Below are 19,293 nucleotides of genomic sequence, written 5' to 3' on the forward strand. Positions count from 1 at the left end.
AAAAAAAGGCTGAGAGCCAAGCCATAGGCCTAAGCTTGTGTCTCACCTTAATGCTTCAAGCTCTCAGTAGAAGTATGTTGACAGAGAGACTTCCCATGAGGAACTTTGCCCTGGAGACCATGCTGCTATGCAGAGGCTTGGGAAAGGCTTTTCTTCTCTGATAAGTTCTGTCCTATGTGCCATCAAGAAGCAGAAACTAAAAATTCGTTCACGGACATTAACCCCTTAGCTTCCAGTACCCTGACTATCTTCCCAAATGGGTTTAGTGGATCTCAACTGGACAGTTGATATTAATGGCACCGAAGGATCATCATGTTAATTGTATCTTTATAAATCTGTTGCTGCTTAAATTTATTTCTTATTTTATGTGTATATGGGTATTTTGCCTGCATATATGTCTGTGTACTGTGTGTGTGTACAGTGTCCATAGAGGCCAGAAGAGCATGTTATATCTCCTAGAACTGGTGTTACAGAGGGTTGTGAGCCACCACGTGGGTGTTAGGAACCAAACCCTGGTCCTCTGTAGAGTAGCAATTCCTCTGAACTCCTGCTCCATCACTCCTGGTCCACTATGCCCCGCCCCCATTACCAAATGAAGAAAGGCATCCGGAAATGTCCTCATCGAGTACCCATAGCTACATGCAGGCCTTGGGACACGTGCATAGCACATGTGATCAGCCTGGTTCTCAATGCAACCCAGTGAGTATGGGATACCCCTTGTTTTACTGGAGAAGCTTTCTGAGTCTTCGATCTGGGTTAGGCCTTTCCACCACTGCATGCTTTCCCCAATGCTCAGTTCCCTTAGAGGGAAACTTAGGAAGCGTGCACTATAGAATCCTTAAGGCCAACTGTTCAATGCCACCACCCTAAGAACATCAGTGTCCACCGTTAAAGCATGGGATGAGGCATAGGAACTACGTAAGCAGTGATGAACAGGGGCGGCCTGCTCACAAGCCCCTGCACTCCCTTCTCACTGCCTGACACGATGCACAGGTGAGGTGACTGCTGGTTTTAGAGAATTCCCTTCCTTCTGTCTCTCCTCACCTCTGGTGCATCCTTTCTTGCTGTCACTGACTGGTGCTCCTTCCAGATCTGCAGTGTCCTGAGACTTGGCTCGTCCTAAGAGGCTAGATGCCACCTTGCATCCAATAGTTGCCTCCATCCCTTACTTACTGCACAATGAGCACTGTCCCAAACTCCTCACAGCTTTGTAATATATCTGTGGGTCGGTTGTTATTGAATAGACCCTATTAGTGATGGGGGTACAGCGTGCTTAAGTAACTTGCCAAAAGCCACAGGAGTAGTATGGCTCAGAGAGTCCTGCAAAAGGGGAGCCTGGTTTCAGAATCCATCCTTTTCCTACAATGACTTGTTGTCATGCACTAATTTTGTACTAATCTTAAAAGATGGGGTGATTGGCTAAAACGTGCATATATGGGCTGGGACACTACTATGTTGTTCATACTGAGAACTGCACACATTCCGAAACCAGGTTCTTTGGAGCACCAACCCCCCCCCCCCCCCGTCTCCCATTCCCCACGCCCTCCCCCTCCTTCAGTGACTCAGTGCCAAGGGGAAGTGTTTTCGCCAGTGCCGTATTTTCCCTATCCACATGCTCAATAGCCTCTATAAAGCCCACCTTCACAGCCTGGCTCCTTGCTGTCTCCTTCCCCACTCAGAGGCAGTCATTTTGCACCCCACCCCATCCCCAATAAATCTCTTGTGCAAGGTCTGTTGTGTGGTATGATTTTTGTGGTATTCCTTGGCCCTCTGTCACTGAGATACTCTTTGGCCAGTAGATCCTGGAGAATCGTGACTGGGTGGGTCATAGAGTCTGCAGAGATGTTCTGTAGCGTGGAAATTTTAAACTGTGGGAAAAAAGCAAACGGAGAAAGCCTCCACGGAAAACCTTTTAAAGGGTTCTTACCCATGCCTAGTGAGTGACAGCCCTGGGGTACCATGCTGGTTTCAATAAGCACTTCTGGTTTTGTTTTAGCTACTATCTCTCTATGTAGCTCAGGGTGTGATAGAACATACTATAGAGCCCAGGCTGGCTTCAAATTCATGATCCTCTTGTTTCGGCTTCCCAAGTTCTAGGATTTTAGATGTGTGCTACCAAGCATGGCTGAATAACAATTTCTGATAAATAGGGGAAGTTGGTTGCAGTGGCTTCTCTGTCTTGTGACACTTCTTAATTCTCCCATTCGCTCTTGTAATTGTTTAGTTAATTGGCTAATTATTCATTCCCCTAAGAACTGGACTGGCCTCCTTCGTCGATTTCCAACAAGAATGACCTTGCACCTAAGCAAATATTTGCAGAATGAATGACCACTGGATGAAGGGATGAGTGAAACTGGATGGAGCCTGCAGTCTGAAACCTGCCCCCACTCAGAACTCTCAGGGGGAAAGCTTAAAGGGGCAAGCACAAAACAACAAGCCCACATTTGGGGAAGTATTGAAAAGGAAAGGCAGGTTTTTAAAAGGAAGAAGAGGAGGATTAAGAAGGGGTGTTTAAGAGATAGAGGAAGGCTGGCAAGAGGCGCCAGGTGGAAGGGCAGAGGAACTGTGTGGTCGTGAAACCTGAAAAGGAGCCTGAGACCCAGCCTGGGGTACCAAAGAGGCTGTTGTCCCCTGGCCTCCCAAATGGGGTTGGGGCCTCTCATGTGTGAGATCCTTGAGGCCAGCCAGAGAGGTCCTCTTACAGGAGGGCATTAATTTCAGCCCCACTGTCAGAAGATGACAGCAGATTGTCCTGGTCACATGGGTGGGAAGCGTCTCCTGTCTCTGAGGGTGCGTTTCCATCCATGACCCCAATGTGGAGACTCCCTCAACTGAGCTGGAGGAGTATTACTCTGGAACAGCACACACTGGCTGACTTCAGGCCATGTGTGCTTTAGGAAAACTTAGGCGTCAAACCTGGCTCCCTTGCCTGGAGCGGAAGAGCCTTCCTAGAAGTGGCAATCCCACCCCTCCCCCACCAGAGCCCACACACTAGTCCAGTCACTACCCCTGCGCACCTTCCAACACTTCTCTCCACCACACCAGGGCTGATGAGTGTCAGAGGAAATGCCACCTCATGGCAGAAAACCTGGGGGGACTTTCCTCCCTTCCATAAACATTTACTGAAATAACTTTTCTGCTGATGGTTGTTTTAAGACCTGCAGCAGAAAAGGAGACCTGCGAACTAGTCCCACTGTAACTTTTGTTCAGCCAGATCTGTGTCATCGGTGTGGGCCCTAATTTTGTCCTTGATGAAATACAGCACCTTTCCCTCGCTTTCACGGGCTAGGTTTTGCTCTCTGTGAGGTATGACTGATAATTCTGTCTCTGCTCTCTATCTGCCTGGTGGAGATTGTTAAAAGCCAGAACCCAGGCTGGTTTCTGCCTCTGCAGGGATTTAAAAGGAATTGTTTCTAGGCCCTGCCCGTTGTTTATTTAAATGTGTGTCAAGTGCCAATCAGATGTTTGGCACGTGTTTGGCATTCTGGAAGTTTTAAATTTTTAACCTGTTGTTGTTCCCCTCCCCCGCCCCCCTCACCTCTACATCAGGGCTGAGCAGATGAGGGTGGTGGTGAATATGAAATAAGAAACAGTTTTAAATCGAAGACCATCAGATATTGGGGGGGGGGGGTAGAGCTTCTCAACTCTGGAGAGGGAGGAGTCACCACGAGCCTGACGGATCTGAGAAGGCTACATAGCAACAGGGTCTCTGTTGGATGACACATCATATCAATGGGTATAATGGGAATGATGATTTCAATGGTCGAACTCAGTTGTCAATCTATGAGATCTAGAACTGCCTGGGAGATGGATCTTTTGATATGCCGGTGGGAGAATGTCTTGATTAGGTTGAGGTCAGAAGACTCACCCACAGTGGGCAGCACCACTCCCTAGGCTGAGCTGCTGGGCTGGGTAACAAGGAAAAAGGAAGCCAAGAACCAGCATTCATTACTTTCTTCTTCCTGACTGCAGATGCAATGTGACCAGGTGCTTCAAGTTCCTGCTGCCTTGACTTCCCCACTGTGATGGACTGTACCCTTGTTCTATAGTCAATATAAACTCTGTCTCTCTAAAGTTGCTTTTATCAGGGTATTTTTCAAGTAACAAAAGAAAAGGATTTAAGATAATGATGGTGTTCATGAAAATAGCAACATGTATTTATCTTTTAGCACATGGCAGATATTGATGTGGTTCTAGACCCTCATTTTACAAATGAGGAAAGTCAGGTCCAGCTGACTTATTCTCCGCCTTTCTCTTTCTTTCTTTTTTTTAAAAGGATCTCAGGTGGCCCAGTTTGTCTTCTAACTCAGTAAGTAGCCAAGGCTGGCCTTGAACTCCTTATCTTCTTGACTCTATTGCATGAGAGCTAGGATTACAGGTATGAACCATCAAGTCTGGTACTAGGTTCAGACTTCTTACCTTAAAGTCTGGCTGGTCTGCAGCAACGCCTTCTTGGCATGGGAAGCAGGGATAAAGGAGGAAGGAAGAATGGGAGAAGTTTTAGTATCTCAAGAAGCATCATTGTATGGGGCTAAGTGGAAACATTATTAGACTCCCTCTTGTAAAAACACCCTGACATTTCTTCATGGTACATCTCTAAGATTTTAATGTGCTCTACAGATCTAAGCAAATGCCCCGGACTCATCTCAGATCCTATTTCTTGTTATACTCAATTGTCTTCCTTCCTCCCTCCCTTCCTCCCTCCCCTCCCTCCCTCCCTCCCTCCCTCCCTCCCTCCCTCCCTCTCTCTGTTTTGCTTGTTTCTTTTTGAGACAAGGTCTTACTATGTGGCCCATGTTGACCTGGAACTCATCCTGTATCCCCAGCTGATTTGGAACTCACCCTTGCCCTGCCTCAGCCTGGTGGGTGCCAGGATTGCAGATGGGTGCCATCATCCCCAGCTTACATGTCTCTTCCTATTTGCTCCATGCTGCATGATCCACACGCTCTGCGTCTGGGTCCTAGTGGAATCTGTTTATTCACTCACTTATTTAGTCAATATTGTTTGCTGATAACTTATGACTTGAAAGTAGGACTGAAACATCATTTTTGATCTGACAGAGTTTAAAGAATCTACCTACAATCTTACTATTGCCTTCAGGAATCCTTTACCTTGGGCCCGAGTCATTTATTGCCTCAATGCTATAAATAATACTTATCTTCCTGGACCCTCGAGGCTGTTTTTTTCTTGTTGTTGTTTGTTTGCTTGCTTGCTTTTGTGTGTATTCTGTTGTTTGTTTTATGTATTTATGTATTTATGTATGTATGTATGTATGTATGTATGTATGTATGTATGTATGTATGTATTTAGAGACAGGGTCTCTATAGCCTAGACAGTGTCTAGCTTGACCTCCAACTTTGAGTTCCTAGTTGTCCTGCCTCCAACTCTTGAGTGTTAGGACTATAGGCGGGCCAATACACGTGGTTTCTGTGGTGCTGGGAATCAAATCCAGGGCATTGTGTGTGGTAGCCAAGCACTCTACCATCTGGCCATGCCCCAGTCTCTGGGCTGTCACTCTTTATGGGCCAGAAGAAACGATATATTTTTTTTTTCTTTTACTTTGCTTCTTTTATAAGGGTGGTGTCAGCGCCTAGCAGATATTCAAATGAGGTTGTCTGACTAAATTATTTAAATGACTAACTTAACTGTGCACCATGAGAAAGCAGTTCCAACGGTCCTGCATTTAGTCTCACATCAGGGGTTGAGTGGCATTTGATGGACGAGCAGGAATAGAAGCCGATGAAGTTCCATGGAGCCAATTCAGCATTCCTTTCAAAGCTTGACTTTGGATATCTTCTGCCTAGATCCTTCAGCATTCTTTAGTGGTGAGTGCCAAAAAAAAAAAAAAAAAAAAAAAAAAAAAACCCGACCCAAGCTATGCTTATCAAGACAGGAAGAGGAGGTTGATTTCATCACTACGGTGTCTGAAGGCTGATCCTGAACGTGCACGTGACACGTTAGACTCGGTGACTCAAACGGTGAACTCGTGGCTAGTTCTCTTCTTAATTGTCTGAACTTTCTTTTCCTCTATATGCTAGTTTCTTTCTGGGTCAGACTCTTTTCATGTGATAGGAAAATGGCCACCAATAGCTGCAATCTGTATGTCTACAATGATAGTTTAAGGAAACCTCTCTTTCTTAGTATCACTTAATCAAATCTTAGGGAAGACTGGCTATTTGGGTCATGGACCTATCCCTGAACCGATCTCCACAGTTTGGGACATGAACTCCCGCAACTGGACTACTCAGGTCATACCCTGAATTTGTTATTCTGGGGTTGCTCTAATCACAGTCCCTCAAAGACACAATTTGAGGGAGGAGAGATTTGTTTTGGCCCCTGGTTTCAGAGTTTCACACAGTGTGTGAGAAAGGCTGTTCACATCCCAACAGCTCTGCAAACATTGGGACAGGAAGTAGGCAGGGATAACACACTCCCAAGGACTCATCCCCAGTCATTTCCTCCAGCTAGCCCCGTGATAGCACTACCAGCTAAGGATCAAGAAATAAAAATGTGAGCTGGTGGAGGGTGGGGAGGGGGGAATGAACATAATTCCATAACATTAGCGATATACAATAGATGGATATTGAGATTAGCTTTACTTATATTGAGGTTTGCGAAAACAAACATCTTGAGAATCTAGGCAGGTCGTATAAATGACTGAAAGCAGATGGAACTGTGTCATGCCAAGGGAGCAGTCCCTAGTGGTTTCAACCCATCCTTGCCATAAGAGTGTGCATGCTGTGGTAGATATTACTTGGTCACTAATGTCTGGTTCTCTTCTCTATAGACTTTGAAATCAAGAATCACCTTACTTTGGCCAAAGAAATGAAGCTAAAGTGATGGTCTCCAAGAGGAGATGACTGGGCTGCTGCTGCCTGGTCTACTCTCCTCTCTTAGTTATGGTGGCCTTGCTGACATGAAGGTACAATACCATGCCCTCACTTGTAGGATGGCTGCCCTGGGCAATCACTTAGATCCATAGTTGTCTTGTGTGAGGGTTGTGTAACAGGTCCCTCCCGGATGGAAACACTATATCCTGCAGGGAAGCTCTTTAAGCAGGAAGGTAAACAACTCAAAGGAGCATCAGGAAGTCCCTGAAACTGACCAGATTCACTAGGCCCCTCCCTGCCAGAAGTAAGAAATACAAGCCCTCCGAGGAGAACAGAACAGAGCAGCAAAGAAAACTGAGACCACCTTGCCTTGAAGAAGCAATCAGTGGAGCTGCCTGGAAGAGGATTAGACCAACTTAAGTGCCTGGAGAGAACCCTCTGCAACCTGCTAAGCTGCCTGCAGGCTGTGCAATGTACTCCGGGTTCCCAGCTTTTGTGAGCTGTCACCCATCATCCATGCTGGGGTGGGCTGTAGTGATGCAGTTGTCTTTGAGTCATCTCTGCTCCTGTGAGTAACCTCAATAAAACTCATGGTTTACCAAGTTGGACTCTGACGGTATCTATTTTGGTCTGTCACTGCTTCTCTATCTGGGGTGGGAAGATCTGTGTATTGCATCTCCCCAGGAGAAGTTTTGTCCTACAGTGGTGAGGAGTAACCTTTTTTGTGTGTGTGTTAAGTTGGTGGATTGGTAGATGCTTGCTACTTATGTAACTAGCCTGCTTTCACTCCTGGATATACACCCAAGTTGCCTGGCTTTGAGTTTTTCCTTGTGAGCTTTAGCTTTTCATGGCCGAGCCATCTCTCCAGCCTTGGCTTGCTTTTTAAATGTTTTGGTTTTTCAAGACAGGATTTCTCTGTGTAGCCCTGGCTGTCCTGGAACTTGCTCTGTAGACCAGGATGGCCTCGAACTCACAGAGAGCCACCTGCCTCTGTCTCTGAGTGTTGGGATTAAAGGCACATGCCACCAGCTGGGTTTGGTTTTGCCTTTTAAAGAGAAGGGAGAAATACAGAGTTGAGTGAAATATTTGATACACAGAGAAGAGAATGAGAAAAGGGAGGCAGAAGAAGAAGAGGGGGAACAGAAAGAATAGGATTAACTCAAGGGAGTTTTAACTGAGAAAACAATGCCCACCAGGATGTGAGCAGCCTGCAGCCCCATCCCACGCCCAGGGTTCTGGACCAAACAAAAATGAAAACAGGAGAAAGCAAGCTAGACACAACATGGCTCCCCTCTCTGCTTCCTGATGTGCCCAGATGTGCCCAGACTCTGCAGCCACCATGCCTCCCTCACCAAGATGAATGCCATCCCCTGAGCCATGAGGCATAGTAACCCTTTCCTGCCTGACAGATATTTATCACAGCAAGGAGAAACAGTAATAAAGGCCGATGCAGACGCTCAGATATGGCTACACAGGACCTCTGACGTACAGGGATTTCATACACCGTCTTTCAGCTTTATGGTGGTGTTAACACGCCTTCATAAAAACCACTCTGTTTGTCCCCTTCAGTCCAGCCGTTGATAAATTGCATGAAGTATGAACACGTGGAATACGTTTGTGTTAGAACTCTTTGCCCGGGTGTAGACCAAAATATGTGTTTTGAGCAAAGCTGAGGGTAGACTGGGCCAAGCCCTGGTGTTTTGTAAAACCAGATGGATTAAGTGCATCTTTGACTTACGGAATCTTCAGCTCATGGTGGGTTTGCCACGGTGTAACTCCATCCTATGTGAAGAAGCATCAGCGGATTGTAATTTTGGTGGGCGCAGTTTGAATGGAGACTGAAGCAGGGATCCTGCCTGGACTCTCACAGTGCCTACGGTTCCTGTCAGGGACTCTCCTCTCAGCTACCGTTGACCTTGCTGCTCATTACTGGCTTTTAATTCATTCTTCCTAACTAGATGGGAGGTGGGACCGCATCTTTGTGCACGTCACAGGTTACAGGCATATGACAGATGTATCGGTAAATACTGAGTGTAAAGATGAGCCAACTGGTTGATTAGTCAGAACTGTTGCTTCCTCTTTTCACGTTGGAGGGACAGTTCTGGGGAATTGCTTTACCACATCAATCCACCTTTCCCTCTGCAAAGAGCTTGGGACTCATTAATGTCCATTAACTTTTAAAACGGGATAATCCAAATAAGAGATAACAGCTAATGTATGTTTATCTACTTAGCTAGAGCCTCACGTATACCAGGCTGGCCTAAAACTCACTATGTGGCTGTGGTGGTTGGAATAGGTTTGGTCCCCAGAGACTCTTGTGTTTGAAGGCTTGACCCATGCATGGGGACTGGCACTATTAGGAGGTGTGGCCTTGTTGGAGTAGGTGTGGCCTTGTTGGGGGAAGTTTGGCAATGTAGGGGCAGGCTCTGAGGTCTCCTATGCTCAAGCTCTGCCCAGTGTGGAATCCAGTCTCCTCCTGGCTGCCTTCAGATGAAGAGATAGATCTCTCAGCTCCTCCAATCCCATGTCTGCTTGCATGCTGCCATGATGATAACGAACTGAACCTCTGAAACCCTAAGACAGCCCCAATGAAATATTTGCTTTTGTAATAAGAGTTGCCTTCTCTGTGGTATTGCCTTAAAGCAGTTAGAACCCAAACTAAGGCAGTGATGGAGGATGACCTTGAACTCCAGATCCTCCTGCCCATACCACTAAAACACTGACCTTATAGATGCACTTCACAATGCCAAGTGTGTGCTGGTGCTGGGACTTTGTGTGTTAGGAAGCCCTCTACTAACTAGGCTTTATCTTCACCCCAACACCCACTCCATTGAGGAGGACTTTACTTGCTAGGAAATAATAGGACATCGAAACCCAGGTTACTGCAGACAAGCCAGTTGACAGATTCCTTTAGATGAATTCTCTCGAGGTAAGGAGGATATAACCGGCCTGGCTAGATTCAGGGACTGTGTCACCATTATTCCATTGGTGTCTTGATTTCTCTCTATTTTTATTTGCATTAATATTATTATCAGTAAACATCTTTGCTCAGGTGGCATCTTCCAGTTTCAGGTCAGCTTCTGGTAGCCTCTCTCCCTGGCCAATCCAGAGAACTCCTAGTTTCCTCCACTTTATCTGGGGTCTGTGGTTATCTCTGAATCAGCCCGATGGCCCATGGATGTGCATCTTATTGGAAACTTGTTTGTTTGTTTGTTTTATTTAGTTGCAAGAGACAAGACACCTAATTCAGACTGCCTTAGCCTAGACCACTGTTTCCCTAAAAGCCTAAGGTAGATCAGTTGCATCAGGAGATTGCATGTTCGCCCAAAGGAGCCAGTTGTGGCCTTCCCTCCAGCCTTGCCCAGAAACAATGACTACACAGAGAGGTCTGGTAGGAAACGGTGTGGCTAGGAGGGAGGTCTGAGCTGTATTTGTATAGTATCCAATATAAAACTGGGTAACAACTATATCAAAATGGGGGAGCCTAATAGATATTGGGGAGATGAAAGGGAATAAAGACCCCTTAGTGCCCCCACGCCAATGCCTTTCCTGTAGCATATTTATTTTGTGGAGGAAGTAGTGACCCAGAAGGACACCTGTCACCTAGCCATGATCCAAAGTAGGCCTTGGAGAAGAGCAGCTTTAAGGACACATTTTCAATTATTAGGCCCTGCACAGAGATGAGTTTAGCGTTTTCAAAGTCCCACCAGAGGACACACAGAGGTTTAATGCTCCACCTGTTCCCTGTTTTCTTTCCCATAAACATCAGATCCTCATCTTAGGGGAGAAGCATCATGTGAGCCAGTTCCCCAGTCTCCAGCTTTGATCTCTGTGTGTTGTAAAGGTGCTGCTGGCTTTTCTGGGATGGAGAATCATGTCCTACAGGAGTGATTCACATTACCACGGAGTTTGTGGCGTGTGTTCCTTTGGAGTCTTTCTTTTTTTTCCTTTCATCAGTGTTGTGAGGGAAGTGGGCTGATGGTGGCGGGGAAGATGGACAGTGATGTCATTAGGGCTTGGTCTGTTTCTTTCCATTCACCTGTTCCCCCCTGCAGGAAGACTTACGGGTAAAATGGAGACCGATTCCTCCCTGCAGGCAGGCACGCACGTGGAGACCTGCTTGTCCGGCTTGGCGCGTGGACTTCCTTCCCTCCCTGTTGGTCTTTCGATCTCAGCATTTGTACTCTATGAAGACTTGAACTTTTTCTTTCACTTCCTTTCTTCTATGGGTGATGACCTGCTGTCTCTCTGAGAAGGAGGCCGAAGGTCACTGAGTGTCAACATTGCCACTCCTTTCTGATTTAAGAGGAAAGAGGGCGGGGGTCTGCCCCCCCCCCCAAGGGTATGGAGACCTGTGTGTGTCTATGTGTGTGTGCAAATAGTTCTCAGATGCCACACGCATTTCTGCCTGAGACAATCCGCCTTTGAGGGACTGTCATATTTTATCTAGAGTGTTCTTTACTATCTACTTCTGTAGCAGGGTGGGAAGAGAGCACGGAAGCTGGCCCTGGAGTCCTTGAGGAAGAAGGCCTTTGGAGGTTTGGCAGAAGTCAGGTAGGCTCACTGCTGCGTCCTGTCAAAGGGAGGCAAAAGCCTGCTGGAGTTGGGCAAAGAGCCCTGGCTCAAACTGGGCCAGCCACTGACAACAACGGTGGCCTCAGGGTGCAGTTCCACTTCAGGAGCTCGTTCATTCACCGCATGGCTTCAGGACGTCAGGACGCTTTGGTGGACAGTGGGTAGGGATTAAGGCTTCCAAACGCCTTAAACCCCCGCCCATGCTCCTCCGCGGAAAAACAAAACAAGCTTGCGAGATCCTGCAGCGTCCGAAGACACCACTGCGCGGAACCCTCGCTCTGGATTTGGGGGAGAGCGCACCGGACGGAGGAGGATGGTTCGGCGTGGGCTGAGCTGGAAGGGGTTCTCTGCTCATCCGGCCGCCGCCTTCGCGTCGCTGCCTCCCGGGCTGTGTAGCATTTTGGGGGTGGCGGCCGCAAGGCCGAGCAGGGGATGCGCTTACATAACCGCTCGCCGTGTCCTGCTGCCTCGCGCTCTCGGGAGCCGCGGGCGGGGCGCGCCGCCGGACCGCAATGCTGCCGGGACCAGCGCGGCGGGGCCCGGGCCGGCCCCGCAGGCGGAGGAGCGCGAGCATCGGCGGGAGGAGGGCGCCGGCGGCGGGGGAGGTGAAGGTCAGTGGGTGTGAAGCGGGCGATCCACACCCCCTCCTCCCCGTCCCCTCCTTCTCTTCCTCTCCGTCCCCCTCTGACGTGTGGAGCTGGCAGCTCGGCCGGTTCCGCATTCCCGACCCCTCCCCGCCACTCAGGGCCCGCTATATAGCCGGGGCTGATGCAACCCGTCCCGCCGCCCGCCACAGCCTGCGGGAGGGACACTCGGCGGCCGCGACGGGGGGCGCTGGCGGCAGCGGACGCTGCAGCGGCGGCGGCGGGGCTGGCGCCGCGGCGGCTCCCGGGCCGGGACGGGCCTGGGCAGCGGGCGGCAGCAGCGCGGAGTGGGCACCGCGCCTGCAGCAGGGTTCTGGGCCCGGGGCCGCCGCCTCCGCCAGCGGCTTCTGCACGGTGGGTTCACGGAGGGGGGAGGCGGGGCTGCGGGCACCTGGGGTGGCCTCCCCCGGAGTAGCTACCGCTGGGGCTCCCGCCACCCCAGGGCCGGAATACTCTATCGGATGGCTGCAGCCGCTGCCCACCGGTGGTTCCCCGGCTGGGCAGGACAGTCCTGTCTGTGGCCGGGACAGCGGGGCGCTCCCTCCTTGCTTTCCTTCCCCAGTGCTCTTGCTGGGAGGCTGTGCACAGACGGAGGAGAGGGCGGGGTGAGCGGGAGAAAACTGTGCCGGGGACTGCGGGGGACTCAAGGGGGCATGCACGCCCCAGACCTGCTGACAGGTCGCGCCTCAGCCTCTTCCGTAGCTCTCTTTGCAAGACCTGGAGGGGAGGGTATTGAGAAAGGCATCTAACCAACAGGGCTTCCTTCGCTTAAGAGCATTGCTGCGGCGGGCTCTGGCTGGGTTAGGAGGGAACCACGGGGCAGTCCCCAGTTCCCTTGGGATCCCGTCAGGCACATCAGGTTATATAAGAAGGTAAGCAGGCTTCTTTAGGTAACCTGCCCAGTTTAGAAGGCACTCTTCCTCCCCTCTTATCCAAGAAGGCTAGGCTTCCTGGACCCTTGGAGCGGCAGAAACAGGCTTTGCCTGGGTATCTGGAGGAGCTGGCAGGCCTGGGATGCCTTGACTCATTTGCAGAAATGGATGGGCCATTTGGGGATAGAGGTGGAGAGGCGGGTGCAAGAGGGGAATCAATCGACTATTTGAGTCAGCTCCCCCTAGAAGATTGTCCAGCCCTTATGTGTTGGAGTGGCACCTTCCAGGGGACTGTGGCACAGGTCTGTGTATTGTTAAATCTTGGGCCACTCTACCCAGGATCTTAATTCAGGCAGCATGGGAAACAGGCTCTGTACCACAGCTGGGTACCTGCCTGTCCCAAAGGCTGTTAGCAACTGTCTTCCTCGTCCCTCGACCTCACCCCCAAGTCTCCCCCACCCTCCAGGGTTTAAAAATCACCCCCTCTTGCTTTCCCTGCTTTTCAGCAAATCTGGCTGGCTTCAGCTTGGATGGCGGGCTTATCTTCCCGTGCAGGTTTCTAGGGAAGAGTTTAACCGGGGATCAGGTGTGAGCAGGGTTCTTTACAGAAACCTGAGGTCCGGGGATAGAAACAACTATTCTCCTGCCTCTAAGGCGCCAGAGGTTTCACTTTGCCTAAAGTAGTAGGGAGGATGGATTTCTCAAAGACTCCTCTGTTTCCCTTCCACGTTGGCTTCAGTTCAGAGGAGCTCTAGAATCTTCCTGAAGAGCTGGGTGCTGGGTGGTTTGAAAGGTTGCAGGAAGGACTGGGGGGAGATGGCCTCTGAACCTTTTGTCAATAAATTGGTTACAGTAATCTCCAAGGAGACAGGTCTATCATGGTGACGGTGTCACTTAGGAAAAGCTTCGGTACATGTGTCCCTTACTCATCCACTGACGCCTTTTGCACTACCAGGGAACTCCCCTGTCTTCCTGGTCTGTTTATCTTTCCCACCTGTTGACAAGATATCCTTTCCCACTCTTTCAGCTTGCAGAACTGGGCCTCCTGGGCCTCGGTTTGTTATGGAGGTACAACTGGTATTACAATTCATAGCCCTGCTTCCTCATCCCATCTCCCTCGCTCCCTCTTCCTAATTATCCCCCCCACCCCCCACACACACACACACTGGAAAGGAAGAAGCCAGCACAAACCCTAGAGCACAGACGCTAGGCTGGCCTGCCTTGTATCCATTCAGCACTAACTCTCCCTGGTCCCTCTAACCCTCCAGGGCTGGGGATAACTCTTATTCTTTTCTTCAGCAGAACGCAGACTTTCTTTCCACGGGAATGAGTTATGTTTGAGACCCAAAGTGGGAAGAAGAGAAAAGGAGTAACCGTGCAGGGGTTTGTGTGCGAATACCCCTGCAGGCAGGGGGAGAGCAACAGGCATGCTATTTTTTTCCATTTTCCTTTAATTAAGGCTCTGTGGAGGTGTGTTTGAAAACAGAGGGTCTCCTATGCCTTTGAGGAGGGTGAGAACACTCTTTTGGCTGCGTCCCGGGCCATATGCAACGTATGGTGGCCAATGAAACTGGGCCTGGCTCTTTCTGTTGCTTGTCTTGGCAGTCAGCTTCATGGCTTGTGTTACCAGCTCTCTGAGCTCAGGGGCTGCCAAGCTCAGTGTGCCTGTGTATGTGTGTTCGTGTGTGCCTCTGTGTGTGTGTGGTTTGTCGAGACTCAGCAGAGACAAGTGTCTCAGTGACCTAGGCTTGGAATTTCTAGTCTTTCTTTGCGCTCACTGGTGGTGGGAGGCCTGGCTAGAGCCCACCATTAAGTCTGATTGCTGGATATAGTCCATGGGGTTTAGTGGTAGGGCTTCACTTCCAGAACTTGGCTAGCCAGTGCCTCTTTTCTCATAGACCAAAGCCACCATACACCATGGTGTCTATACCCTGCATTGTCCCTGCTGAGGGAAGGCAGGAGAGGACAGATAGAGAAGTAGGTCCTCTTGGTTCCCAATAAAACTCTCTGGGTTCTGGCAGAAATGATTTGGTGTCATTTATTAAGCCTCTAGCAGAGGATAGAGCTGTATTTGCAGGCAGAGCTCTGTAGAAGACATCTTTCTGGTCTCCAGGGAAGACCTAGAGTCTGTTGGGAAATAGTTGTGGCTTCTTCCATGGCTGGGAGTGCTCTGAGAGACCATTCCTGCCAGCTTGCTGTGGCTTCTCCTGACCCCAGCTGCCTCTCTCCATCTTCTCATGACTACCCAGGGAGTAACCCCTAATGACCAGCCAAAGAGGTAAAAGATACTGGCACTCTGTTTTTTTTGATCAGGGCCAGAGCCCTAGCCAGTCAGTGGTGCCCGTGGCTAATAGCCTGTGCCGCTGTAGTCTGGCCTGCAAGTTTCAGGACACTTAAGGAGAAACAGAGGAAGCTGCAGGTGCCAGGCTTCCTTTCTGTCCTGTGGTAGCCAGTCGTGACTCAGCACCTTTCCTTTCTATTCCTGTAGTTTACTGTCAACATATGCTATGGCTCTGCGTTCTTGGGAAGAGGGAGAGCAGGGAGCCCTAAGAGGAGACTGTTTGTGACTAGGGAAAGGGAGACCATTGTTAGATAGAAGTGATCTAGAGGTTGTCTTGAGGGGTCATCTAGTCCTGGCATGTCCGCAGGAAGGAAGACCGCTACCCTGACTTCCCTGCTCATCAAGTGAAAGGTTGTTCCACGTTCTTTGCAAGAGCTAAGTACTTTGATTTTCTCTACGGCCTTACAAGGCAGATGATGTCACTGCCACTTTATAGTGGCGAAAGTGATACATAAGAGAGGTCATAGAACTGTCTTGGGTCACACAGAGAGCAAAGTTTCACACTCAGCCATCCGGCTCCATTGACTCCCGCTCGCCTGCCTGTAGAGTTCAGGGCAGCCTTGCAAGAGCGGCATTTGTGGTTTGGGTGGCTGTCATTCAGGCGCTTTCTCTACTCTTTGCTCCTCGCCCTCTGGGTCGCTTTGGTTTCAGAGGCTGTTTGGCAGTGCTGTTCAGATCACAGGAAGTAAATGACCGCCTGATTTTGTGGCTCCAAGGAACAGCTCGGTGTCACTTGCTAGCTGTGTGACTTTGACCAAATTCCCTAACCCCTCCATGTCTAACTCCCTCTGAGATTCCTAACTTTTGGTCCTGCACTCTGCGGGTCTCTGGCTTGCCACCTTCTGTTCCCCTTCCGTGGGGTCCTGTGCTACATCTCCTCCCTCCTGGGAATCTTCCAGAATCCAGCTCCCAAGTCTTCCTGATTCTGGGTCATTGCTCCCTGCTGGTGGCTTTGGTTCCACTCTTGCTCCTGGGATTCTAGGCACCCTCACTCATTGCCTGCTCTGTCTCAGACCTGAAGTCATCTTGCACACCATTTGCACACCATCCTCTATGCCGGTCCAGGCTGCCTGCTTATCTGGAGAGCCCTGTCTTCGGGGCCCCGGGAGTTCACATTTTCTTCTGATGTTCTAGAAGTTAGGTCCTGGGGTCCTCTCCTGTCATCTTTTTAAGTGTTTTTGTTATTCTGGATGAAGATGCTGGTGTTTAAGGGGAGACCTTTACGAATGTAGCTTGCCAAAGTAAGACCGCGACCTACAGGCATACAGAAAGACGTGGGGTGTTGTATTGCTTCCCATATGATAAATGAGCCATATGATAAATGCTCCCCATATGATAAATGAGACCAGGGGCGGGGAATGAGTAAATCACCACCACCTTTATTCTCTCGAGTGGAAGAATTCTTTGTGTTCGTCTCTGCACTGGGTATTTTTGGCCTGGAAAAGCTTTGTGGCTTTTTATTCTGCACATCCAACGCAGCACCCAACTGTGTTCTTCCAAGTCCCCGAGGAAGTCAGCACAGACATATAAATACTAGATACTTCCTCCACGTCTTTGTCCTTGAGCCCATCTGGCCCGTTTTCTTCAAGCTAGCTTTCAGGGCGCTGTGCCTTCTCTCCTGTTAACTTACTCCACACATCGCAGGAGGGTCCCTGGGACTTTCTGAGCCTTTTCTAAAAGTCTTCTTCATACTGGGCTTTCCGATCTCCCAGGTTTTCTTTTTTGCTTTGTTTTTTGTTTTTTTGTTTTTTTGTTTTCTGTTCTTTTAAAAATTATTTTGGTTTTGCATACAGAGTAGTGGGGGCGGGGTACCTTGATATGTACCTGGCTTTCTTTCTTTCCTTGGCTCACTTCCAATTTACCCAAACAATTTCCCAAATCACCAAAGTCACTTTGGCAGTATTGGGATGATCCTAGCTACTCATAAAGACATGGAGGGTGTCTGTCTGTACTGCAGACCTCCTAGGCCCCGAAGGGAAGGAAATGGCAGGTCTTCCTCAGCACCCAGTGTGTACTTCTCTCTCTCTCTAAATCGCTTCCGTCTGGAACAAGCATCGTGGAGGGTGACTTGGCCTCATGTCATCTTTCCTGTGTCTTCCTTGAAGCAGGAAGTTCCTCCTCACTGTAGAGTTCCATCTCCAGTCCCTTTTGCTCTTATAGATTTCCTAAATCACGTGGAACTGACTTGTATTCTAAAACACCAAAGCTGCCCTTTAGCCTTAGATAGCAAACCGGTGGCTTTGCAGTTAATAGGTTTCCATTTTGCCGCCTTGTCTTGGCCCTCCTCCCTCCCCCCTTGCCTCCCCAGACAGCTGGGATGACTTCTCCCTGGTGAATGTCAGCTGCGGCTGTCTCCCAGGAATGGCATGTATTAAGGACTTTGTGGTTTGCCTCTGAGCAGTTAGGGGCTTCCAAGTAGGGGGAGGAGAGACTCCTTTTTGCTTCTACAAAGAAAGCCTGGTGCGTGGATCTCTTGACCAAAACTTGTCTTTGGGATGGATTCATAGGGGAATGACAAGAATTTGGGGGACAGCTCTTCCTGGGGGGGGGGGGTTCTTCAGTAGCAGAGAAGTCATTATTCGTTGCGAGCTTTTGTTAGTGTCTCATGTATATCATCTGTATGAACATAAACAGAAGCTGCAAACAGAGCCTGCTGTTCCTGGAACAGAATGAAGTCTGGCTTCCGTCTCGAAGGGATGGCTGAGGCAAGAGAGCATCAAAGCCCTTGGGACTTTCTCTCTCTTGGGCTCTTCGGTTGGACTGAATGGCCTGGAGGGGAAACTATAGCTTGACAGAGAACCTGGAAGATTCTATCCCCTAAATACTAAAGCCCGTTGCTATGAGTTTGCTGTTGTTCATCTATCTACATATTCACTCATTCTACAAGGCTTTCTTCATTGTTCTTTGGCTGCCAGAAATGATAGTTAGGCAGGGGGTTGCCTGTAACAAGCAGCCACGGCCTGTTACCAGGTGGTAGAATAGCTGAGCACTGGTCTAGCGTTGCCATAAAGAAGGAGGACTTGGTATCTGCCCCTTCCCTGTTCTTTTAGGGAGATGGCAGCCTGCCTAGGGAGTGGGGGTTCCTCATGACTCCTCCAACTCTACCTTCTGAACACCACAGTCTTGCTGGATGCCATCTTGGGCCTAGGGTGTAGGAGAGGCCTCAGAACTGTTTTACATGGGCTCCTCCTACTCAAGCTGCTTTGGAGCTATTAGGGGGAACTACTTAGAATTGGGTCTCCATAAGACACAGAGTGCCCTAGACTGACTCCTACATGTATGTTTGTCACTAGGAGACACTGCCTTCTACTGAAGGTGTTAACACCTCCTGAACCCCCTGAGGGGAAATGATAAGAGTCAGGGTCCTAAAACTAGGGACCAGAGTCTAGTCTTGATTCTGCCCTCATCTGGCTGTGTGACCTTGGGTAAATCACTTAGTGTCTCTGAGCTTCAGTCTCATTGTGCAAAACGAGGATGTGGTTTAGCCCAGTTCAGGGCCTTCTTCATCTCTGAGACTGTCATGTTCAATGTGTATCGTCTCAGGTCCTTTTCTGAGGTGGCCCAGGGCACATTGGGTTCTCAGGGGGTGGGACGAGCAGGTGTGTTGTACCCAGGGAGCCAAGGGACCAAATGTTGAGAGTATATTAGTGGAGCTCAGATAAAAGAGCCTGGGTACAAATACCAACCTGGACACAAAGGCTTGACTCTGTGTAGATGATTTGATGGACAGAGGCCATGTGGGGAAGGGGAGAATGACCAGCCCACCATCTATGTGGTTCTTAACCTGTGGGTCGTGACTCTTCCAGAGTCAAACAACCCTTGCACAAGGGTCATATACCAATCAGTATTTACATTACAGTTCATAACAGTACCAAAATTCAGGTTATGAAGCAGCAACAAAGATGATTTTATGGTTGGTCGAGCATGATGAACTGTGTTGAAGGGTCGACCACTGGAAGGTTGAGAACCACTGACTTAAAGTAACATTCATTGGAGTCTGTAGTTTGAAGGTGCCAATCACTTGTGTTTT

The 19,293-nt window shown here is 49.3% G+C and overlaps 1 protein-coding gene across 4 annotated transcripts in view; it reads left to right on the forward strand.

The window, feature by feature from the left end:
* The first annotated feature begins 11,445 nt into the window (after positions 1–11,445).
* Positions 11,446–19,293, forward strand: part of Jdp2 (Jun dimerization protein 2) — a 41,223-nt gene continuing 33,375 nt past the window's right edge. The window contains exon 1 of one of the 4 annotated variants that reach the window (XM_011244218.2): positions 11,446–12,017. In XM_011244218.2, the coding sequence (XP_011242520.1) occupies positions 11,720–12,017 (298 nt within the window). In that variant the 5' untranslated portion in view covers positions 11,446–11,719. Of the gene's footprint in view, positions 12,018–12,205; positions 12,405–12,807; positions 12,923–19,293 lie in introns of those variants that run through there. The other 3 variants (NM_001205052.1, NM_030887.2, NM_001205053.1) reach the window with 3 other exon arrangements.

The sequence above is a fragment of the Mus musculus genome, chromosome 12, assembly GCF_000001635.26.
Source record: "Mus musculus strain C57BL/6J chromosome 12, GRCm38.p6 C57BL/6J".
Taxonomy (NCBI): Eukaryota; Metazoa; Chordata; class Mammalia; order Rodentia; family Muridae; genus Mus; species Mus musculus.